At 47.1% G+C, this 26,320-nt stretch overlaps 1 protein-coding gene across 1 annotated transcript in view; it reads right to left on the bottom strand.

Moving 5' to 3' along the window:
- The window catches only part of fam189a1 (family with sequence similarity 189 member A1), a 136,536-nt gene that overhangs the window by 16,689 nt on the left and 93,527 nt on the right, over window positions 1-26,320 (bottom strand). Inside the window, exons 3-5 of the mRNA XM_038999273.1 lie at window positions 12,686-12,796; window positions 6,929-7,060; window positions 1,020-1,127 (exon numbers count right to left, since the gene is read on the bottom strand). Of these exons, the coding sequence (XP_038855201.1) occupies window positions 1,020-1,127; window positions 6,929-7,060; window positions 12,686-12,796 (351 nt within the window). The remainder of the gene's footprint in view (window positions 1-1,019; window positions 1,128-6,928; window positions 7,061-12,685; window positions 12,797-26,320) is intronic.

Genomic DNA, 26,320 nt, shown 5'->3' with positions numbered 1-26,320 from the left:
GTCTATCACAGTGCCATCCGTTTTGTCACCAAAGCCCCATATACTACCCACCACTGCGACCTGTATGCGCTCGTTGGCTGGCCCTCGCTACATATTCGTCGCCAAACCCACTGGCTCCAGGTCATCTATAAGTCTTTGCTTGGTAAAGCCCCGCCTTATCTCAGCTCACTGGTCACCATAGCAGCACCCACCCGTAGCACGCGCTCCAGCAGGTAGATTTCACTGGTCACCCCCAAAGCCAATTCCTCCTTTGGCCGCCTTTCCTTACAGTTCTCTGCTGCAAATAACTGGAACGAACTGTAAAAATCCCTAACGCTGGAGACTCATATCTCTTCACTAACTTTAAGCTCCAGCTGTCTGAGCAGCTCACAGATCACTGCACCTGGTCATAGCCCATCTGTAAACAGCCTATCCAACTACCTCATCCCCATACTGTTATTTATTTTATTTATTTTGCTCCTTTGCACCCCAGTATCTCTACTTGCACACTCATCTTCTGCACATCTATCACTCCAGTGTTTAATTGCTATATTGTAATTATTTCGCCACTATGGCCTATTTATTGCCTTACCTCCCTTTTCCTACCTCATTTGCACACACTGTATATAGACTTTTTCTATTGTATTATTGACTGTATGTTTGTTTATTCCATGTGTAACTCTGTGTTGTTGTTTGTGTCGCACTGCTTTATTTTATCTTGATCAGGTCGCAGTTGTAAATGAGAACTTGTTCTCAACTAGCCTACCTGGTTAAATAAAGGTGAAATATATATATATTTTTAAACGCTGGTCAGACTGAAGACAATTTATTCCAAATCTGTATGGTACTACAATACTACTGATACTACTACCGCCAACTGAGGGGGAGAATTATGAAGCCACCATTAGAAGGCCAAGTGTGTTTACCTTTCATGATGGTTCAGAGCTGCTCTCCATAAGGCTATAGATCAGTCTCATTGAGTCCAGGTCAGACAGAGTCAGAGACAAAGTGTCCATTGTGTTCTCTGTCACACTACTTACGATCTGTAGCACATCAGTGGAGACCATCTGCATGCAGCACATGGCAGTGGCCAGGGCACAGACGATGGTGGAGATGACATTCAGGGCGCACACACTAAACAGGAGCTCCTACAGGACCCAGGCAGAGGGAGAGAGGGAAGGGGGCGGGAGAGAGGGAAGGGGGAGAGGGAGAGAGAAGGGAGAGGGAGTCACATTTGAGCCACAGTGAGGAAAGCTAAGCAAATATTACAGCATGAGAACACAAGAGAGGAGATAAATATATAGAGGGAACAAATGAATGAGAGAGGGACTGAAGGTGACACAGACAATGGTGATGTCATTACCAAGGCGACACAGCACAGCAGGGACTAGCTAGCAGGGGAGCACTGCAGAGGAAGGATACAGTACATCATAACAGCAGAAAATCGCCCCTTAAATCTGAGAATGATCCAACCCTCATAGCTCAGCACTGCATTTCCTGCAGCTCCATCCTCTCCCACTCATTAAACCATGTGGGAATGAAGCAATATGAATCCCTGACACTTCATGTCATAAAAGCCTGTTTACAGACAACTAGCTAAATGCAGCCCAGACTGGCTGCTTTGAAACCCCAGTCAGCAGCATTGCTTACAACCACAGGAACAGTCTAGAAAGAAATGAAACACCCACCCTGGTCATTAAAAAAATTGTGTGAGTTTGACATTTGCCCAAGCTCTCTTTTTTATTTTGACGTGTTCACCATTGGGAGGCAACCGATGTTGAAAATGGTTGAGGTTATAGCAATGGATTCCCATTGATATGACAGGTGAAATCTCTAATAACCTTGGTGTTCTTGCGACCAGAGAGCTCGAGACTCACACAGCCTTTCACAGATGCAGCCTACATTTGGCAGGTGAGATCCCGAGTCTGTGAAACAGATCCTTTCTCAGTCAGTCCCTTTGAGAAACACTTTGTGTGATGAGCAGGCAGCTTAAAGTCTCTCTGGAGACTGACAGGTGAGGGGAATGAGGGGCCTTACAGAAATAATGTGAAATAGAACGTCTCATCAGCACCATGGACCATGGTAACCAACCAAGACCATGAACAGTGCCTTCTACTGTTGAGGTGTGATATAATAGGACATCTCATCACCACCACGGACCATGGTAACCAACCAAGACCATGAACAGTGTCTTCTACTGTTGAGGTGTGATATAATAGGACATCTCATCACCACCACGGACCATGGTAACCAACTAAGACCATGAACAGTGCCTTCTACTGTTGAGGTGTGATATAATAGGACATCTCATCACCACCATGGACCATGGTAACCAACTAAGACCATGAACAGTGTCTTCTACTGTTGAGGTGTGATATAATAGGACATCTCATCACCACCACGGACCATGGTAACCAACTAAGACCATGAACAGTGCCTTCTACTGTTGAGGTGTGATATAATAGGACATCTCATCACCACCACGGACCATGGTAACCAACCAAGACCATGAACAGTGCCTTCTACTGTTGAGGTGTGATATAATAGGACATCTCATCACCACCACGGACCATGGTAACCAACTAAGACCATGAACAGTGCCTTCTACTGTTGAGGTGTGATATAATAGGACATCTCATCACCACCACGGACCATGCTAACCAACTAAGACCATGAACAGTGCCTTCTACTGTTGAGGTGTGATATAATAGGACATCTCATCACCACCATGGACCATGGTAACCAACCAAGACCATGAACAGTGCCTTCTACTGTTGAGGTGTGATATAATAGGACATCTCATCACCACCACGGACCATGGTAACCAACTAAGACCATGAACAGTGCCTTCTACTGTTGAGGCGTGATATAATAGGACTGCAAGATTAAAGCCCAGAGTTTTTCTGTTCAGGTTGCATGGTCAAGAAAAACTCCTGTCCCGAAAGCAATCTTCTATAAGGTTGATATGTGGAGTACTTCAACACAGCTTAACAATAGTAGCGCCATTATAAATGAGCACGGATCAAGAGGGAACCATCTCTCTTCCTAGTCTCTAGGTAAGGTGATAATAGCCCCCTGAAGAGGTGTCTGTGTTCCAAGGTTATGCACTGACATAAGCTGATTTATTGAATTCTCAGCAAGAATAAATATGCATACTAGTGAAATTGAACCCCATGCAACCTGAAAATAGGCTCTTGATTTCCTTCCATGTTGCTTTTCTTTGATACTTGGCTAGACTTCAAGGTGAAATAATAAGCCGGTAAATGTCCTAACCCATACAGTGCTTTTTCAATAGCGATCTTCTGGCATTCTGATCATGTGGATACTGAATAGGGAGAAATGCACAGCCTGAGCTAACCACAGTGAGGACCACAAATTGCCATGGTATTTTACTCTCATTCTAAATACTATGTTTACATTTTCAAACGGACAATAGAGAGCTATTATGGATGAACAATGTTTGTTTGGAACACAGTATTATTTCCTAGTGATATTCACTGTACATACTAGTACCACAGTATGGCATAGTGTCATTGTAGCTTTGGAGAGAGATTTGACAAGCAGAGTAGACAGACCTATAAGTCAAACAAGAGGCAGATCTGTCACTTCTGGCCTTCAACAATGTTCTATCACTTCCCTGTCTGGCCTAATATGATCAATCCCTAACACGCATACAGGATCATGTTATTAGTTCTGACTCAGACACTTTATTTGACACTTGGGAACAAAGTGCTAGCTTGGCAGAGATGCTCCTGTGTACTTAGAGAGGTGAATAATACATGGAGATTGGTACTTCAGTATAAACATGCATAGTAACTCTTTTCAAAGAGGAGACATTTTGTTTATTTTCCTTTGCATTATATCTTGTTTGAGGTGTTGACACAGCTGATTTCTCCTCCTCTTTTTGGGATACGTTCCTGTTCCACGCCTTGCTAGTCACACAAACCTAATCCAGATACTGGGAGTCACAGGAGACCCATGTCCTCATTCAGTTTAGCCTATTTCATTATTCAGTTCTCTTTGCAGTGTTGCATCACCTTGTGCATCCAATCTACCAAACAAACTGGCATCAATGGTGAGTTCAATGGCTCACTCCGGGGAAAGGAATAGAGAGAAGATGATGCCAAATAAATAATTCTTGAGCTTCACTTACAATTTCAAAGAGAGAGAGAAAAATAGACTGAGATCTAGGCATTGAATATGTAATGTACATGTCATTGTCCGGTCTCATCAAAAGCAGAATGTGAAATAAAAAGTATAGATTGGAATTCAAGTTTTGAAAATCCCAATGTTATGTTTTGTGGAGTTTCTGGTAGAATGTTATTGCTGTTTTGTTGCGGTGCGAAATCATGCTGTTGCTTTGTGAAGAAAGATAAGTATGCATAGCTTATACATTTACATTAAATCGTACATTCATAAAGCAAAGAATAAAAATAGCCTTCATGAGTCATGGGCTATATTAAATATAATGACTTGTAAGTGTTTCTAAGTGCAACATACCTGAATTTCCTGTATTATTATAATTCTTTTGTGTTTTGTATTTTATCCCCTTTTTCTCTCCAATTTTGTGATATTCATCGCTGCAACTGGCCCGGGAGAGGCGAAGGTCGAGTCATGCGTCCTCCGAAACATGACCCGCCAAACCGCACTCCTTAACCGCCAGCTTAATCCAGAAGCCAGTCGCACCAATATGTCGGAGGAAACGCCGTTCAACTGACGACCGAAGTCAGCCTGCAGGCGCCTGGCCCGCCACAAGGAGTCACTAGAGCGCGATGAGTCAAGTAAAGTCCTCCCGGCCAAACCTTCCCCTAACCCGGACGAAGCTGGGCCAATTGTGCGCCGCCCTATGGGACTCCCGGTCACAGCTGGTTGTGACACAGCCTGGGAACAAACCCGGGTCGATGCAGTGCCTTAGACCGCTGCGTCCACGTATTTCCTGTATTTTATTGGATTGAGAATCATTGAAAAATGTACAGGTGAAAACACTTATCTTGTAATTAAAGCTCTGCCTTTTCCTACCAAGGAAAATTAGGAAAACTGGCCACAATGCAGGAAATATAGGTCTGAACACACGCATTTGGGCTATGGCAACACACTGTAAATCATATCTTTATAAACAAAAAATACAACTACATATTATTGTTCCATTTTCATGGGTTTTGGGCGATCCTAAAACACAGACAGCACATTTGTGTTGTAGCTGTGTTGTATACATCTGCCTTGCAGATGTGAGAAGAAATATTACTTGTGTGTGTTTTCCCTGGCGACTAACATTTGCATATTGACATGGTAAATCATGTCAGGGTACCAACTGTAATAATACCTTGAAAGAAGCTGTTAATAAGGTGTTCATACAGAGTTGAACCTCCCTGAACACAACAGCCCTGCCTGCGTACCTGGAGCCAGGCTGGGGTCAGGCTGGGGTCAGTAGCTCCACTGCCAAGGTTACACACCCCGCCTTCACTCAAGAATCCACAAATGAACTGAATCCTCATTCCACACTCATTACTCATTGCTTTAGGCAATGACAGGCTAAAATTCAGGAAGAGGAACATGTGATTTGAAGCCATGTGAATGAAACTGTCACGACTTACGCCGAAGTCGGTTCCTCTCCTTGTTCGGGCGGTGTTCGGCGGTCGACGTCACCGGTCTTCTAGCCATCGCCGATCCACCTTTCATTTTCCATTTGTTTTGTCTTGTTTTCCCACACACTTGGTTTTCATTCCCTCATTACTTGTCGTGTATTTAACCCTCTGTTCCCCCCATGTCTGTGTGTGAAATTGTTTGTTGTAAAGTGCTTGTGCACTCTGACTGGTTCGCGACGGGTTATTTTGTACCCATATTTTGTTGTTCTGGCTGCCGTTGGTTTTGCATATTAAACTGCTCCGGTTATTACCCAGTTCTGCTCTCCTGCGCCTGACTTCCCTGCAGCCAGTCACGCACCCCTTACAGAAACCAATACCTCTGGAGTATAAGTATTACAATATCTATTGGGACATGAACCTATTTTGGTTTTTACAGAAAAAAAACGTTTCTGTTTTTTACACGTTCTGGTTTGAAATGGGTAGTTAACTGTGAACTACATTGATACGCCAAAGTGGTGACATACATTCTATGCATGTAACTGACTTTTAAAGTATAATTTTTCAATCTAGGCTGTGTATTGGAGGGACGTTTCGAGGCAGACAGCAGCAGTATTACTTAATATTAATATCTAGACAGAGGATAATGGAGAGCCATGATGGCCATTGCTTTATGTGACATCTGACATAACTCACCCTATCTGACTTCCTTAGCACATAATACAGTTTTATAGTGTCCATTCTGACATCTTTTTAATGGTCTATGATCATGATGACTAACAGGGTTGGATCTTTCCTCTTTCATACCCATGCTTCATTTTAAAGGGACTTTTATTTAGTTATCAATGTCTTATAATCAATCAGTGGCATGAAATGAAAGCATTGGAACACTGTAATCCAATAAAGATGCAGCTGCATATAGATCACCATGCCGACAGAAGGCTTTTCAGTTTATATAATCTCCAGAGATCATGAACTGAGCGAACTGGCAAAGCCAAGCTGACAAACCATGCAATTAATATGACTAAGAGCTATGTGTGGATTAGAAGACAAATGCGGTTGCCATTCTCAGTTTCCTGTTCTACTCATCTGAGCCTATAAGTTTCCACTTGTGTTTAACATTGTCTGTGTATCAGCTAAGCTCCCACGACTTGTTATTCATTACACCGAGGTATACCAGTACAGAATAGGAGAATATTTCAGCTTGAAGAAGTTCGGAGGATCAAGTTATACGGATAACATAACATAAAGGGAATCCTTTCCTTAGAACAAGGCTATAGAGTACACATCAAAGAAGAAATGGTGTAACATACCTGTCTAGTCACACACATGCACATGCACACACACACTCTCACACTTTCACCCACCTTGAGGTGTTGGCGTATGGTGTCGCAGTCGCTCAGCGGGTTCAGTTTGAGCGTCTCTCCTAGGTTGTTGCAGCTGGAGCTCTGGTGCTGCAGTTCACAGCACACACACACACCGTCACTGTCAAACTTTATCTGGGGGAGAGAAAGGACAGGGGTAAGTAAAGGGGCTATTGGATATCAGTGAGAACTCACTGTACTCTTTCCCACACTTGATAATGTTACAACACACCCTAGCGCTGTGTCTCCTCTTCCGCCATTTGCTTAAAGCAGAATCTTAATACTTCTCTATGATGGAGATCAGACTTGCACCTCTGTCTCTGCCCGCTCTGATACTTTCCTTGCCGGAATACACTCTTAAAACAAAAGGTGCTATCTAGAAGTTAAAAGGGTTCTTTGGCTGTCGCCATAGGAGAACCTTTTGAAGAACCCTTTTTGGTTCCAGGTAGAACCCTTTTGGGTTCCATGTAGTACCATTTCCATAGAGGGTTCTACATGGAACCAAAAAGCGTTCTCCCTGGAACCAAAAAGGGTTCTCCTATGGGAACAGCCAAAGAACCCTTTTTTATAACGTGACAGAGGAATCTACAGTGCAGGAGGATTACATAACACAGTGAGTTGTAAGGCAGAGTTAACAGGGGGAGGATCTTGAGGTGCTGCTACAACTACTAACTATGTGACCCAGATTGTAAGGAGGCGGGACGTGAACCTACCCATCATGGGTTAATTGCATGGGGGAGTGAAGTCCATTAATATTTCAGTCATAGCGGGGTATGTATGGTCTCCAAGGAGCCGTGTACAGTAGTAAAGGGAACTGGGGAGAGGCATTTAGTCTTGTATGCTAATCACTCAGTCAGCAGTAGTGATGTCCTGCTGGTGAAAATGACAGATCTCTGGACCATTGTTCTAGCCTGGCTCTATACTCAACACACTATGAGGAACGCAAGCTCTACAGGGCAAAATCTCTCTCTCTCTCTCTCTCGCTCTCTTTCGCTCTCTCACCCTCCTGCTCTCTCTCCTGCTCTCTCACTCTCTCTCTCTCACACTGTGGAGATCCTTGGAGGAAGTAGACTCGTGTGTTGATGCATGTGTGTTGATGTTGATGCACTCGTTCTCCTGCTCTCTCACTCGTTCTCCTGCTCTGTCTCCTGCTCTCTCACTCGTTCTCCTGCTCTGTCTCCTGCTCTCTCACTCGTTCTCCTGCTCTGTCTCCTGCTCCCTCACTCTCTCTCTCCTGCTCTCTCACTCTCTCTCTCACACACTGTGGAGATCCTTGGAGGAAGTAGACTCATGTGTGTTGATGCATGATGTGGTGTACATGTTTGCATGTTCCTCATGCCCCAGCAGACCAGACGTGCCGTCTGGGGGTCTTGCAGTATGTCAGTGCCATATGAATGAACAATTAGATTAGAATATCTAAGTCTGCAGAGCAGCACAGCCATTGCAGTGTTGTTTTCATTTTGATAATCTATTCATGCATTGCTTTCATTTAATGGTGCAGTGTATGACAAGCTCTCTATTTCTGCAGATTTCTATGTTTTGGGTGTGAAACGGCGCGTGAAACAGTGATTTGAACGTCTGATGTCACTAGACACAACCGGAGCGGTAATCTACCAGCCTTAGCCACATGAGCACTCCACATAGGACCCATCATGCATTTCACCAGCCCATCCAAGATAGGCTTGATGAGACAAGTGGTTTGTCATTAGCCCAGAGAACCACCACCACTAACGGAGCAAGCCTTTCAGTTCACACACACAATGAGAACACTCTGCTCTGGTTCCTGCTTCCAATTCCAGAAGCGGTGAAAAATCTATTTCCACAGACAAAAACTGCATAAAAGTGGTTGATCCTTTACAAAAAAATGTGGGATGCCCTCTAAACTAGTTATGCCTTCTGAACAGATTATGCACCTCGCCTGAGCCAAATGCATGCTCAGGGAATGCTACTGTTTGTCCTCGCCATACACTGGAACTCTATCAGGTAGGCCAGCAATCCTGATGGGGATTTTAGTGTACATCATGTGCAGGGCACTAGTGATGCCTGTCACATCCACCCCCCTCCCTCCTTCCTCAATCACGTTCAGATTCAGAAAACCTCAATGTCCTCAATGGTGCAACTAATTTTGCAGCAATCACAATACATACAGGTTGAATCCCATATTTAAAAACAATAACATCAGAATAGCAAAGGATATTTACAAAGAAGTCGGACGGATAGACAGGCTCCCTGAGAAAGAAGTCTGGTTCTCCTCCGCTCTGCAGATCATTCCTCTTCACAGAACCTCCCTTCTACGGGCCCCAACACATTACATCATAACTCGTGTCACCCGTCCCCTAGTGTTGATGACGGGTGTAAAACATCTTGACAAACGTCTTGAGATGTAATGCCACGCCAAGCTACATTGGGCACTCATAAAACAAGGGCTTTAATGTCAACTTCCTGGAAGTGATTCAAGGAGAGGGCTTAGGCAGTGTGTCACAGGGAGGGGAGTAGTGCTATGCTAAAACTGATGACACACTCTCTGTGTGTCCAGGTCCAGTAAACCATTACATCACTCTGGCAACAATACCATTTACAAAGATAGGTTTCAAATTGAGTCAACAGCTCAGTATGACATTCATGGACTTCTAATGTATACATTATTTTGATTTATTCACTATGCAAGATGGAGGCAGTTGACATTGATGTTGATGGTGATGAAATAGCCCTGTCGGATGGACTGTACAGGTGAATTACAGCTAACTGGAGAAAGGTCACCTCAGGAGCCTGGATGGAATAATAGATAGTCCTTACTTAGTCACGCTCCCTTATTACTGCATAAGGAATGGAAATGAATTCAATAAAGCCTAGCAGTGTTTATGTATCCACTGCAAAGCCTGCAAACAATGCCAGAGTGTTTAATTGATTAGACCAACTAAATTAGAATTCCCATGTGATTAATGTGGCTAGAATAGCAGATCCTCAGTGTAATTACCAACAGCAGACATGTGAGGAGAACCATCCTCAGTTTAACTACTATGATGATTCGCTTTCCTCTTATCCTTTCTGCTTGACAGATGTGTGTTATTTCCAATGTTCTAAAATTATAAGAATTAAAACATTCGTTTTTTGCAAAAAGATGGTTTGAATCAATAAAATTAGAGTCTAGTTGTCGTTGCCTCCCCTGCTACTAGGTCTGTCTGTGTTACTAGGTCTGTCTGTGCTACTGGGTCTGTCTGTGTTACTGGGTCTGTCTGTGCTACTGGGTCTGTCTGTGCTACTGGGTCTGTCTGTGTTACTGGGTCTGTCTGTGCTACTGGGTCTGTCTGTGCTACTGGGTCTGTCTGTGCTACTAGGTCTGTCTGTGCTACTGGGTCTGTCTGTGCTACTGGGTCTGTATGTGCTACTAGGTCTGTCTGTGTTACTAGGTCTGTCTGTGCTACTGGGTCTGTCTGTGTTACTGGGTCTGTCTGTGCTACTGGGTCTGTCTGTGTTACTAGGTCTGTCTGTGCTACTGGGTCTGTCTGTGTTACTGGGTCTGTCTGTGCTACTGGGTCTGTCTGTGTTACTAGGTCTGTCTGTGCTACTGGGTCTGTCTGTGCTACTGGGTCTGTCTGTGCTACTGGGTCTGTCTGTGCTACTAGGTCTGTCTGTGCTACTGGGTCTGTCTGTGCTACTGGGTCTGTCTGTGCTACTGGGTCTGTCTGTGCTACTAGGTCTGTCTGTGCTACTAGGTCTGTCTGTGCTACTGGGTCTGTCTGTGCTACTGGGTCTGTATGTGTTACTAGGTCTGTCTGTGCTACTGGGTCTGTCTGTGCTACTGGGTCTGTCTGTGCTACTGGGTCTGTATGTGTTACTAGGTCTGTCTGTGCTACTAGGTCTGTCTGTGCTACTATGTCTGTCTGTGTTACTATGTCTGTCTGTGCTACTGGGTCTGTATGTGTTACTAGGTATGTATGTGTTACTAGGTCTGTCTGTGCTACTGCCTGTCTGTGCTACTGGGTCTGTCTGTGCTACTGGGTCTGTCTGTGCTACTAGGTCTGTCTGTGCTACTAGGTCTGTCTGTGTTACTAGGTCTGTCTGTGCTACTGACTGTCTGTGCTACTGGGTCTGTTTGTGCTACTGGGTCTGTCTGTGCTACTAGGTCTGTCTGTGCTACTGGGTCTGTATGTGCTACTAGGTCTGTCTGTGCTACTGGGTCTGTCTGTGCTACTGGGTCTGTCTGTGTTACTAGGTCTGTCTGTACTACTAGGTCTGTCTGTGTTACTAGGTATGTCTATGCTACTGGGTCTGTCTGTGCTTCTGGGTCTGTCTGTGCTTCTGGGTCTGTCTGTGCTACTGGGTCTGTCTGTGCTACTGGGTCTGTCTGTGTTACTGGGTCTGTCTGTGCTACTGGGTCTGTCTGTGCTACTGGGTCTGTCTGTGTTACTGGGTCTGTCTGTGCTACTGGGTCTGTCTGTGCTACTGGGTCTGTCTGTGCTACTGGGTCTCTCTGCTACTGGGTCTGTCTGTGTTACTGGGTCTGTCTGTGCTACTGGGTCTGTCTGTGCTACTGGGTCTCTCTGCTACTAGGTCTGTCTGTGCTACTGGGTCTGTCTGTGCTACTGGGTCTCTCTGCTACTGGGTCTGTCTGTGCTACTGGGTCTCTCTGCTACTGGGTCTGTCTGTGCTACTGGGTCTGTCTGTGCTACTGGGTCTCTCTGCTACTGGGTCTGTCTGTGCTACTGGGTCTGTCTGTGCTTGGTGCTGGGGCAGACTGAAGCCGGGGAGAGAGATGGTAGAACGGGGCCGTATTCTGGTGAAGGGAATGCAGGATGTCCTGTGGAGCCGACTACAGTGCTGATACAACCCCACACAACATAGTGGTCACAGAACAGAATAGGTAGGCTAGGGGCTTGAGCTGTTGTTCTGCTATAAATAATCCCTTCATAGCCATCCATCCATTCAGCACACACAATACACAGTATACAAGCACACTGCGCTACTCAGAGCTGGAGCCATGTAGAGAAGTACGGTATTCAAATATTTGTTTTAATTTTGAATCCCCCAAAAGCTATTCATTATTTATAACTTATTAAACACTAATTAAACGAGTCCAGAATTTATGGATTTCAGTATTTTCTTTTACAGAGAAACCCCTTTTAGAGGACTTTGAGAGCTGTGATTTTCTATGGCTCTAACAGCATAGTTGATGTAGGAACTTTACTCTTGTCATGAGTCTATGGATTCATGTAATCTATACTAGTATGAGGTATGCAACTCCTTCCCCAGCCTGATCCTGACACATACGTTGTGCCACGCCATCTGAAACCGGGAAGCTCTGTGAATTTGACACAGGAACAGAAATGAAACCTGCCGCAGACAGCAGACAAATTGAAAGCGCTCTCTCCCCAGACGGCGGATTATTATGTTTTTCTTAATAATTAAACTATGAGCTCCAGTGGGTAATCAGACAGACAAACGGCACTGAGCCCTACTATTAAGAAGGACGTAGGCGTGGCTGGTGTTAATATTTATTTTTACTGTGAGCTGGGCGGGTGGGGCGGTGCTCTGCACACTGATTCAACTGGTGTGTGAGACTGACAGATCCCAGACAGGCTAGGGCCTTTCAACACCAGGTGCCACAACTCCTTCATATGAACAGGGGCCCCACCACATCCACTGGCCCCTGTTAAGATGGAAGAGATAGGGAACCAGTACTGGCCTGTGTAGATGGGAGAGATAGGGCACATGCAGGGGGGACAGAGGGGGTAGAGGGGCAGGGCACTGGGCTCTCACCAGCTGACAGTCCTCCAAAGAGTTGACCAACTGAGCGTTCTGGCAGGACAGGATGGAGCCAGCCAGGTTGAGCATCACACACACCGCCGACAGCAGCATGAAGAAGGTGATCTGTGGAGAGACAGAGTAGAGATGTTGAGATTTAGAGAGCAACAGTAGACCAACACAATACAGCCATAACATCATGTCCTCTAGGAAATGTACAGGCATTCACCAGTTGATTTAATTTTCATGTTGTCTTGTGGTAGGCAGAAATTTGTTTTTTTATGCATGGTTACAGTGAGAGGGAAGGCTTCACCAATCAATATTGACTGATTGACTGATTACAATGAGTAATAAGGGGGAGGAAAAGGCAGCAGATGATCACAGAAATCAATAACCCTTTTTCTCAAACTAATTAAGTCCATCTAAGATAACCTTAATCTAACCCATGGATAACCCATCTGCTCAGAGGTTAAGAGCACAAACACCACGCATAACATATTGACATTTGACAGACCAACTCTTTACATTGCTCCTAGTAACACTGTCCCTTACAGTTACAGGACTGTCCTTGACACCCTTATATATTTTCTCACAATGCCTTTCGTATCTACTGTCACCTGAAGACCTAAAGCCCTGATGACGGATGGTCAGGTAGAGGAACCAATCTCCTCCTAATTCCTCAGCCCAACTCCAATCAACACTACTGCTTCCCTACAGCCTGATAGATCTCTTCTGTGGCAATTTCCCCCCTCTCTGCACTGTCACCAGAGTAGCTACCTCCATGTTCCCCCTCTAGTCTCCCATTAAAAACAATTCTCTTTATTTCATAGCTGACAGTCCCAGGAAATACATCCTGTGAGGAGAAATAGAGTGAACATTTGCGCTCCTTTAAATCACAGTTCAAGTGTAATAGAATGGGTTTAAAGCCGTCAGAGGCCTCTGCCAGTAGATTACAAGGCAGAGCCGGGTCCTGTATATCAGGCCTGGACTTCGTCCACACATACTGTAGCCTGTTTGATTTACAGCCCCGGTCCTGGTCCTGGTACTGCACCTGATGGAACATTAACCCAGACGGGAGGGCCAGGAGGGAGGGGAGGGACACAGGGGACACCAGCTCAGCCTGGGGGTGGGAGGGAAGTGGGAGGGGAGGACAAGACACATTTACTGAGAAAGAGGTTGAAAAACAGACACACATACAGATGGAGAGGAGAAGGAGCGAGGGAACGAAGGAGGAACAGAGGGAGAGATGGGGTAGACAGATGGAGAGATACTTTTAAATGCTTTTCACCATGCCAGGAAATTGTAGGATTGAAAGGTTGATCGGTACGGTTCGATGGAGGTAGACCACTATATCAGAGGAGAAACACACTACCCCAGGCATTATTCCCTGGCTGTGTGCCCTTGGAGGAAATGCCCGGGGTACAATAACACACAGGATGACACTGGCATGACACTGACAGTAACTGGTTGTCAGTAGAAATATGACTACATCCAACCAACTCCATGTCTTTTCAATAAGAACCATGACATAATAGCCAATAAGGTGTTAAGACGGCTAGAGAGATGGTGGTTTCAGTTGGACTTTAAGACTCAGGTCTTTAAGACTCAATTCAGCTGCTACAAATCTATTAATTTAAACTAAAACATGAGGAGGAACAGAGAAAACAGTTTGAAAGGAAGAGTTAGATCAGAAGATCAGAGAAATAACATGTATTGAATATTTGTGTGTCCGTGGGGTGGTTTCCCAGACACAGACTAAGCCAAATCTGGGAAAAGTATTTTGGAAAGGTGTTTTTTGGTCCAGGACTAGGCTTAATTTGTGTCCTGGAAACTGCTCCTATATGTATATGTGTACTCTCTGCCCCTATATGTATATGTGTACTCTCTGCCCCTGTATGTATATGTGTACTCTCTGCCCCTGTATGTATACGTCTACTCTCTGCCCCTGTATGTATATGTGTACTCTCTGCACCTGTATGTATATGTCTACTCTCTGCCCCTGTATGTATACGTCTACTCTCTGCCCCTGTATGTATACGTCTACTCTCTGCCCTTGTATGTATATGTGTACTCTCTGCCCCTGTATGTATATGTGTACTCTCTGCCCCTGTATGTATATGTCTACTCTCTGCACCTGTATGTATACGTGTACTCTCTGTCCCTGTATGTATACGTCTACTCTCTGCCCCTGTATGTATACGTCTACTCTCTGCCCCTGTATGTATATGTGTACTCTCTGCCCCAGTATGTATACGTCTACTCTCTGCACCTGTATGTATATGTGTACTCTCTGCCCCTGTATGTATATGTGTACTCTCTGCCCCTGTATGTATACGTCTACTCTCTGCACCTGTATGTATACGTGTACTCTCTGCCCCTGTACGTATACATGTACTCTCTGCCCCTGTATGTATACGTGTACTCTCTGCCCCTGTATGTATATGTGTACTCTCTGCCCCTGTATGTATACGTCTACTCTCTGCCCCTGTATGTATATGTGTACTCTCTGCCCCTATATGTATATGTGTACTCTCTGCCCCTGTATGTATATGTGTACTCTCTGCCCCTGTATGTATACGTCTACTCTCTGCCCCTGTATGTATATGTGTACTCTCTGCCCCTGTATGTATATGTGTACTCTCTGCCCCTGTATGTATATGTGTACTCTCTGCCCCTGTATTTATACGTCTACTCTCTGCCCCTGTATGTATACGTCTACTCTCTGCCCCTGTATGTATATGTGTACTCTCTGCCCCTGTATGTATACGTCTACTCTCTGCCCCTGTATGTATATGTGTACTCTCTGCCCCTGTATGTATATGTGTACTCTCTGCCCCTGTATGTATACGTCTACTCTCTGCACCTGTATGTATACGTGTACTCTCTGCCCCTGTACGTATACATGTACTCTCTGCCCCTGTATGTATACGTGTACTCTCTGCCCCTGTACGTATACATGTACTCTCTGCCCCTGTATGTATACGTGTACTCTCTGCCCCTGTACGTATACGTGTACTCTCTGCCCCTGTATGTATATGTGTACTCTCTGCCCCTGTATGTATACGTCTACTCTCTGCCCCTGTATGTATATGTGTACTCTCTGCCCCTGTATGTATATGTGTACTCTCTGCCCCTGTATGTATATGTGTACTCTCTGCCCCTGTATGTATACGTCTACTCTCTGCCCCTGGATGTATATGTGTACTCTCTGCCCCTGTATGTATATGTGTACTCTCTGCCCCTGTATGTATATGTGTACTCTCTGCCCCTGTATGTATATGTGTACTCTCTGCCCCTGTATGTATACGTCTACTCTCTGCCCCTGTATGTATACGTGTACTCTCTGCCCCTGTATGTATATGTGTACTCTCTGCCCCTGTATGTATACGTCTACTCTCTGCCCCTGTATGTATACGTGTACTCTCTGCCCCTGTATGTATATGTCTACTCTCTGCCCCTGTATGTATATGTGTACTCTCTGCCCCTGTATGTATACGTCTACTCTCTGCCTCTGTATGTATATGTCTACTCTCTGCACCTGTATGTATACGTCTAATCTCTGCACCTGTATGTATACGTGTACTCTCTGCCCCTGTATGTATACGTGTACTCTCTGCCCCTGTACGTAAACGTCTACTCTCTGCCCCTGTACGTATGCATGTACTCTCTGCCCCTGTATGTATACGTCTACTCTCTGCCCCTGTATGTATATGTGTACTCTCTGCCCCTGTATGTATATGTGTACTCTCTGCCCCTGTATGTATATGTGTACTCTCTGCCCCTGTATGTATACGTCTACTCTCTGCCCCTGGATGTATATGTGTACTCTCTGCCCCTGTATGTATATGTGTACTCTCTGCCCCTGTATGTATATGTGTACTCTCTGCCCCTGTATTTATACGTCTACTCTCTGCCCCTGTATGTATATGTCTACTCTCTGCCCCTGTATGTATATGTGTACTCTCTGCCCCTGTATGTATATGTGTACTCTCTGCCCCTGTATGTATATGTGTACTCTCTGCCCCTGTATGTATACGTCTACTCTCTGCCTCTGTATGTATATGTCTACTCTCTGCCCCTGTATGTATACGTGTACTCTCTGCCCCTGTATGTATACGTGTACTCTCTGCCCCTGTACGTATACATGTACTCTCTGCCCCTGTATGTATACGTCTACTCTCTGCCCCTGTACGTATACATGTACTCTCTGCCCCTGTATGTATACGTGTACTCTCTGCCCCTGTATATATACGTGTACTCTCTGCCCCTGTACGTATACGTGTACTCTCTGCCCCTGTATGTATACGTGTACTCTCTGCCCCTGTATGTATACGTCTACTCTCTGCCCCTGTACGTATACATGTACTCTCTGCCCCTGTATGTATACGTGTACTCTCTGCCCCTGTATGTATACGTGTACTCTCTGCCCCTGTATATATACGTGTACTCTCTGCCCCTGTACGTATACGTGTACTCTCTGCCCCTGTATGTATACGTGTACTCTCTGCCCCTGTATGTATACGTGTACTCTCTGCCCCTGTATATATACGTGTACTCTCATGCGCTTTTCATTTTTAGCTTGAAATGTGCATGAGGGTGTTTAAACACGGATCATAAAGTGCACCTGTATTTCCAATGTTGATATGTTAATTAACCTTGGATTGTCACATCACTGAATGTGTGTCTGTGTTACTAAACTAAACTGCCATATGGTAAGAAAAAACACACTGCTTTAGATGTTCACCTTCAGAGAGACTGTGACGGTCAACATCTTCAGAGTACAACACTTCTTCCCATGCTTCAAATGTCTCATCACTGACGTTAAAGGAAACAAGCAGAAAGCTGAGAACTTTGTGTAAAAACATATTATTAGCTTGACTGAGAATAGAACGAGGCTATGACAATGACCATTTTGTAAGGCAGAGATTGAGCAGAGAGACCGTTCCTCCAACATCAGTCGTAAAACGCCTATTAATGGGCACCTCTGAGTGTTCGCCTCATCGCCAGCTGAGCACAGCCAATCAAATGAACTGCTCAATCTCACCAGGTTTTCTGCTGCTCTCTCTGTGGCAATTCCCACTGGGGGGAAATTGCCCCATAGTGTGAGGTAGATTTCCATAAAACAATCATATATTTACACAATCATACTAAATATGTTGTTACAATGTGCGTTTACCGTTTAGATTGTGGTGGAACTCACAAATTCCCTTTCAATATTAAATCAGACTCTGCAAGGATGTTCTGACAAGACATCACAGGTCCAATCTGAGACGAGCAAAACCAGCATTCTATTCTATGTTATTCTATTTGTTTTCATTCGTTTCTGTTCATTTATTTTCCGTCTTTGTTTCCATTATCTTCCTTTTTATTGCTTTCCATAAATTGGATTCAGCACCAATGAGAAGGCAGACAGGTAAGTGTCTGCAGTAAATCTCATTAATAGCTGAGTTTATCGTCTGTGCCTTATAGCTAACCTGACTGAATGGCTGTTCTTTTAGAGTCATATTTCACCAACGCATACCTGTCTCCTGGGCTAATGAAAATGTGTGGCTCCACACTGGCTCTGTGTTCTAATTACCATTTGGGATCACATTGCACTGTTTAACAGACACTCATTAATTACCGTCCGCCACCATGACCCCAGCATGACAAACAGACTGATTGACAGACTGACAGACACTGCTAGGGCGTGCCATCAGAGTTAGGGTCAATACCATTTTTTATTCAGTCAATTCAGGAAGTACACTGACATTCTAATTCAGTTTACTTCCTGGAGCCCAACTCTGCATGCCACTGAGGGACTGAGGAGATTTACACCGCGTGTCACAGTCACCATTTAACACTCGCCAGGATGCCAATATATCCCCACCATTTTGTTTTCTGATCAGTGGACAGGGGATGGAAAACACACAAGTCCCAGGCATAGACTTTTTCCATCAGGGCGCTAATCATTCATACATACAGTCATTTCCCTCATGTGTAGTATGGTACTGTATGAGGACCCATGCGTAGTATGGTATGACCACCCACAGGGACGTGTGCAGTTGAAATACGACAGGAAGTTTGAGTCAGTCAGACCAGTCACACAGAGGCAGAATGAGGGAACGATGAGAAGACTGTCTGCCAGCTGCAGAGACATGCAACGAGCTGTAGGTGTAACCAACTTTAACCATGGAACAAGAACTAAATAAAATACATCAAATATTCTGTATAATACAAACATTTTAGTTTTGTACAAATATGCAGTATGCCTACACTTCCTTAATTAACCAATAGACATCTAGTGTGTGGAGGGTTGAGGAGAGCCATCAGACAGTAGAACTGGGATATTTCTTTTAAAGCTTTTGAAAACTGAAGGGTGCTTAGAGAGGACAGCTTTGACTTCACTGGCTAGGACATACATGTTGCTGGTATAAAGCTGCTGTAACGGCTTTCCTCCTCCTCTTCATCCGAAGAGGAGGAGCAAGGATTGAACCAAAATGCAGCTTCTTGATAAGACATGATTTATTAAATTAAAGACGAAAAAACACGAAAACACTTTAACAAACTACAAAACAACAAACGACGTAGACGCACCTGAACATAAGAACTTACATGACACGAAGAACGCATGAAACAGGAACAGACTACATAAACCGAACAAACGAACAAACAAAACCGAAAACAGTCCCGTGTGGCGTAACATACAGACACTGACACAGGAGACAACCACCCACAACAAACAGTGTGAAAACACCTACCTTAATATGACTCTCAATCAGAGGAAATGAAAACCACCTGCCTCTAATTGAGAGCCATATCAGGTCACCCTTTAAACCAACATAGAAACAGAAAACATAGACTGCCCACCCAAACTCACGTCCTGACCAACTAACACATACAAAAACTAACAGAAAACAGGTCAGGAACGTGACATAACCCCCCCCTTAAGGTGCGAACTCCGGGCGCACCAACACAAAGTTTAGGGGAGGGTCTGGGTGGGCATCTGACCACGGTGGTGGCTCAGGCTCTGGGCGAGGTCCCCACCCCACCATAGTCAATCCCAGCTTACGTTTCCCCCTATGACTGACCACCCTCCTATTCCACCCACTTAATTTTTTGGGTAACATCGAGACAAGGGGCAGCACCGGGATAAGGTAGCTCAGGACAGAGATATAGCACAGGACAGAGAGGTAGGTCAGGATAGAGAGGTAGCTCAGGATAGAGGGGCAACTCCGGACTGAAGGGCAGCTCCGGACAGAGAGACAGCTCTGGACTGAGGGGCAGTTCTGGATAAATGGCCGCTCTGGGCTGAGGGGCAGCTCATGACTGGCTGACGGCTCTGGACGCTCATGGCTGGCTGACGGCTCTGGACGCTCATGGCTGGCTGACGGCTCTGGACGCTCATGGCTGGCTGACGGCTCTGGACGCTCATGGCTGGCTGACGGCTCTGGACGCTCATGGCTGGCTGACGGCTCTGGACGCTCATGGCTGGCTGACGGCTCTCGACGCTCATGGCTGGCTGACGGCTCTCGACGCTCATGGCTGGCTGACGGCTCTCGACGCTCATGGCTGGCTGACGGCTCTCGACGCTCATGGCTGGCTGGCGGCTCTCGACGCTCATGGCTGTCTGGCGGCTCTGGCAGATCCTGTCTGGTTGGCGGCTCTGGCAGATCCTGTCTGGTTGGCGGCTCTGGCAGATCCTGTCTGGTTGGCGGCTCTGGCAGATCCTGTCTGGTTGGCGGCTCTGGCAGATCCTGTCTGGTTGGCGGCTCTGGCAGATCCTGTCTGACGAATGGCTCTAGCGGCTCCTGACTGACTAACGGCTCTGACGGCTCGGGACAGACGGGCGGCTCTAATGGCTCGGGACAGACGGATGGCTCAGACGGCACTGGGCAGACGGATGGCTCAGACGGCGCTGGGGAGACGGATGGCTCAGACGGCGCTGGGGAGACGGATGGCTCAGACGGCGCTGGGGAGACGGATGGCTCAGACGGCGCTGGGCAGACGGATGGCTCAGACGGCGCTGGGCAGACGGATGGCTCTGGCCGGATGAGGCGCACTGTAGGCCTGGTGCGTGGTGCCGGAACTGGAGGCACCGGACTGGAGACACGCACTTCAAGGCTAGTGCGGGGAGCAGGGACAGGGCACACTGACCTCTCGAAGCGCACTATAGGCCTGGTGCGTGGTACCGGCACTGGTGGTACCGGGCTGAGGGCACGCACATCAGAACGAGTACGGGGAGAAGGAACAGTGTGTACAGGGCTCTGGAGACGCACAGGTGGCTTAGTGCGTGGTGCCGGAACTGGAGGCACTGGGCTGGAGACACGCACCATAGGGAGAGTGCGTGGAGGAGGAACAGGGCTCTGGAAACGCACTGGAAGCCTGGTGCGTGGTGTAGGCACTGGTGGTACTGGGCTGGGGCGAAGAGGTGGCGCCGGAAATACCGGACCGTGCAGGCGTACTGGCTCCCTTGAGCATTGAGCCTGCCCAACCTTACCTGGTTGAATGCTCCCCGTCGCCCGACCAGTGCGGGGAGGTGGAATAACCCGCACCGGGCTATGTAGGCGAACCGGGGACACCATGCGTAAGGCTGGTGCCATGTAAGCCGGCCCGAGGAGACGTACTGGTGGCCAGATATGTAGGGCCGGCCTCATGACATCCGGCTCAATACTCAATCTAGCCCTACCAGTGCGGGGAGGTGGAATAACCCGCACCGGGCTATGCACACGTACAGGAGACACCGTGCGCTCTACTGCGTAACACGGTGTCTGCCCGTACTCCCGCTCTCCACGGTTAGCCTGAGAAGTGGGCGCAGGTCTCCTACCTGCCCTTGGCCCACTACCTCTTAGCCCCCCCCCAAGAAATTTTTGGGGTTTCTTCACGGGCTTCCGTGCTAGCCGCGTACCTTCATAACTCCGGTCTTGAGCTTGATTCTCCGGCTTCCAGCCACGTCTCCTTGCTGCCTCCTCATACCACCGCTCCTGGGCTGTGGCTGCCTCCTTCCACTCACGAGAGCGGCGATATTCTCCAGTTTGCGCCCAGGGTCCCTTTCCGTCCAGTATTTCCTCCCATGTCCAGGATTCCTGTTTCGTGTTCCACTGCTCGAACTTATGCTGCTTGGTTCTGGATTGGTGGGTGGTTCTGTAAACGCACAGGTGGCTTAGTGCGTGGTGCCGGAACTGGAGGCACTGGGCTGGAGACACGCACCATAGGGAGAGTGCGTGGAGGAGGAACAGAGCTCTGGAAACGCACTGGAAGCCTGGTGCGTGGAGTAGGCACTGGTGGTACTAGGCTGGGGCGGGAAGGTGGCGCCGGAAATACCGGACTGTGTAGGCGTACTGGCTCCCTTGAGCACTGAGCCTGCCCAACCTTACCTGGTTGTATGCTCCCCGTCGCCTGACCAGTGCGGGGAGGTGGAATAACCCGCACCGGTCTATGTAGGCGAACCGGGGACACCATGCGTAAGGCTGGTGCCATGTAAGCCGGCCCAAAGAGACGTACTGGTGGCCAGATATGTAGAGCCGGCTTCATGGCACTTGGCTCAATGCTCAATCTAGCCCTACCAGTGCGGGGAGGTGGAATAACCCGCACCGGGCTATGCACACGTACAGGAGACACCGTGCGCTCTACTGCGTAACACGGTGTCTGCCCGTACTCCCGCTCTCCACGGTTAGCCTGAGAAGTGGGCGCAGGTCTCCTACCTGCCCTTGGCCCACTACCTCTTAGCCCCCCCCCCAAGAAATTTTTGGGGTTTCTTCTCGGGCTTCCTTGCTAGCTGCGTACCTTCATATCTCCGGTCTTGAGCTTGATTCTCCGGCTTCCAGCCACGTCTCCTAGCTGCCTCCTCATACCACCGCTCTTGGGCTCTCGCTGCCTCCATCTCCTCACGAGCGCGCCGATATTCCCCAATATGTGCCCAGTGTCCTTTTCCCTCCAATACTTCCTCCCAAGTCCACGAGTCCTGATTATTTGGTCGCTGCTCGTAGTCACACTGCTTGGTTCTGGTAATTTGGTGGGTGGTTCTGTAACGGCTTTCCTCCTCCTCTTCATCCGAAGAGGAGGAGCAAGGATTGAACCAAAATGCAGCTTCTTGATAAGACATGATTTATTAAATTAAAGACGAAAAAACACGAAAACACTTTAACAAACTACAAAACAACAAACGACGTAGACGCACCTGAACATAAGAACTTACATGACACGAAGAACGCATGAAACAGGAACAGACTACATAAACCGAACAAACGAACAAACAAAACCGAAAACAGTCCCGTGTGGCGTAACATACAGACACTGACACAGGAGACAACCACCCACAACAAACAGTGTGAAAACACCTACCTTAATATGACTCTCAATCAGAGGAAATGAAAACCACCTGCCTCTAATTGAGAGCCATATCAGGTCACCCTTTAAACCAACATAGAAACAGAAAACATAGACTGCCCACCCAAACTCACGTCCTGACCAACTAACACATACAAAAACTAACAGAAAACAGGTCAGGAACGTGACAGCTGCATGTAGAATGGCTCTAATTTGGATAAAGATCGCTAATATCTTTCCACTTTACAACTCTCCTCATCCGTCTATGACGCAAACCGAAAAACAAAACCATAAATCTGGTTTATAATCTGTTTATTTGCAGAGTAATGAGTCTTTGGTCTAGATTGCTGTTGTTGTCATCCCCTGAATGGTGTTGAAAGCCTAGCGGCCCCATACAGCCCCTCGTCAGCCTATAGCAGTGTCCAGCTCTGTCCAGCTCAGTCAAATGTAACATGATAATTGCAGTGTTGACGGAGCATTAGCATTCCATGGGGGACACGTCTGTCTCTGACCCCAGTAACACGTCTGTCTCTGACCCCAGTAACACGTCTGTCTCTGACCCCAGTAACACGTCTGTCTCTGACCCCAGTAACACGTCTGTCTCTGACCCCAGTAACACTGCAGCCCACCAGGCCTGTCTGTCTCTGACCCCAGTAACACTGCAGCCCACCAGGCCTGTCTGTCTCTGACCCCAGTAACACTGCAGCCCATCAGGCCTGTCTGTCTCTGACCCCAGTAACACTGCAGCCCACCAGGCCTGTCTGTCTCTGACCCCAGTAACACTGCAGCCCACCAGGCCTGTCTGTCTCTGACCCCAGTAACACTGCAGCCCACCAGGCCTGACTGCCTCTGTCCACCACTGCACTAAAGACCGACAAGCTCATTAACCACAGAGAGATTGCCATAGAGGCACAGGGGCACTGCTGCTACCAACTATATAATGCAGAACATTACCCTTGAAAGATGCAATCTTGGAAAATGAGAAATATGCATGTGTAGTAGAGGGATAGAGGATGCTCTAGTCTACCCAAAGGCAGCTGATTGTGTCCCTCTGTGTGTATGAGTGCAGAGCCAGGCGTAGAGCCAGGCTGTGGGACAGGCAGAGAGGCCCAGTCTAAACAGTGTCCTGCTCCCCTACAGACGGCCTGGGATGTCCTTCCCCCTGAACCTTGACCTGAGGGAGGGGGTTTATGGGAAGGTAAATAAACCAGAAAAGGCACACATTGTAAAAACAATTCCCTCTAACTGGGGGTTAACCTCTAGAATGACAACCTGTTGACACGTGCTCGTGCCAGGGCCTGTTAGGGTGGGACTCCTGGGGACTGGAAGCCTGGGGACTGGAGAGATGAGGTGGGGGTGCTGGGGAGTTTTGTCGGAGCCGGATGGAGCCATGTTAGACCGAGGTGGAGGTATAGGAGCACAGCTCTCTGAGTCCTCTGCTCTGCAGCACAAATTAGTATTTAGTCTGCAGCACCGCTGCGACAAGACATCATTTATTTTCAATTATCTCAGCCGAGAGAGAGATTGGAGAAATGTTGTGTTCTTCCTCTTCCTCTAACAAGCCTTGTGATTGTGTTTGCTGCCAACACATCTATTCTGTGTGTCTCTGCAGGGCTGCTAAACTCTGTCCAGCAGGGCTTTCACCTCTCAGCCAGACACACATTGATTTCCCAACTCACTCTGTACATAACTAACTTCACACTCCACTTTTCTTCTTTTTAGCCTGTTTAGAGAACTACTAACATAGTAGAGTATATTGGGTTTGTATTACAATAACCCCAGAGGGTAAGAAAAGCAAAATTCGCAGCATGCACTATAGAGTCTTTAATCAGGCAAAGAAAACATTGTGTATTTTTCATATTTTCTTTCCACCGTTTCTGCACTATCACCCCTGTTGACTTGATAAATAGTGGAGTCTGAGGGTTAAGGATGGATTTATGGCGGTCCGGTTAGCAGGAAGCCCAGGGCGACAGCAGCTGGTTACAATATCACAGGGCAAAACAGGGAGGGAGTAACCCTTTCCGTCCTGCCTCGCCTTCCAAGCCCTCCATCTCCTAGCCCTCCCCTGGCTGTAAGATATGCATGCTCACAGCCATATTGAGTTACCCCGGGTGGCCGTGCACCACAGCGCATGTTTGTACTCCATCACCATGAATATGATCAGAGCCTGCCGTGAGGCCAGGCGCAGTCGGTCCATCTCATTCAAACAAACCCTGGTGGTGTTGTTACAAACCCTCAACAGGCAGGCAGGCAGGCTAACCATGGAGAACTGACTGACTGGGAGTCAATCTGAACCAGGCATAATGGATTCCACAGACCCTCATCCCTCAGGGGCAAATGTTTAAACCATGCGAATAGGAGATCACTTACACGTTCCTTCATTAACTGGAGAGGCTGTGGATCCTGATGAGGGTCCCAGTAACTGAGATCTATCAGAGTCGACTGGGAGTGAAAATGCTTTCTGTTAGATGGCGACCGCGTCCATCATGGAGGCAGCGTGAATTCAGAGTGACCCGTCTGTCAGTCTGCATATCTGCTAGGGCTGATAAGAGGCCTCAGGGAGGACAGTTATGTGGAGAAATACAACAGCCAAACACCCTCTATAGGATCAGACCTCATTGAGGTATAATGGCACCAGACCAGGCTGCACATTTCACCCCTCTCATTTGTTCCCCTCCCACAGTATGTTCCTAACAGTAACACCGTGCCCTGCTACCACACAGTCTGGAGGGGTGAACCAGAGGTCACAGCAGAATAGAAGTCAATTGCGGCATTAATCAACACCTGTTCTATCAATCCATATCCACAAATTTCCACTGAATCTTAGAATAGAATATAATGGAACAGAGCTAACTAGGAAGCATTAGAGAGATAATGAAGGTCGGGCCAGAGAGGAGCAGCCCAGGTGATGAGTCCACAGACAGACACACAGCAGTGGAGACAGGGTAGTAGAGTAGTGTGGTATCTGCTATGTTGACTTCCCAGGGTAACTGGCCCATAGGAGGAGCACATCGTCTGAGCCACCCTAAAGATCCATTGTTTGAAGCGAAATGAGGGCCACAATACAGCCCAGGGGGGTCACCATGTGATTAGCCTCCACTTTTCAACATTTAATCAGTTCCTGACCTCTATCAGCTAAAACAAGGAGGCCCAGCCCAGGCCCCCGCTGAGGAGGACGTAATGAGTTTGGGCTGTAATGGCTCCGTCTCCCTGCAGGTACAAACCTCTGGTGACAGGGGGAGAGAGAGAGAGAGGGAGAGAGAGTGGGGGAGAGAGAGAGAGGGGGAAAGAGACTGCAAGAAACTCACGAGGAGAGCCAGAAGTCATGTCCTTGTGAGACAT

The sequence above is a fragment of the Salvelinus namaycush genome, chromosome 1 (assembly GCF_016432855.1).
Source record: "Salvelinus namaycush isolate Seneca chromosome 1, SaNama_1.0, whole genome shotgun sequence".
Taxonomy (NCBI): domain Eukaryota; kingdom Metazoa; phylum Chordata; class Actinopteri; order Salmoniformes; family Salmonidae; genus Salvelinus; species Salvelinus namaycush.
The sequence above is the reverse complement of the archived record's forward strand: the minus strand, read 5'-3'. Positions and strand labels throughout refer to the sequence as shown.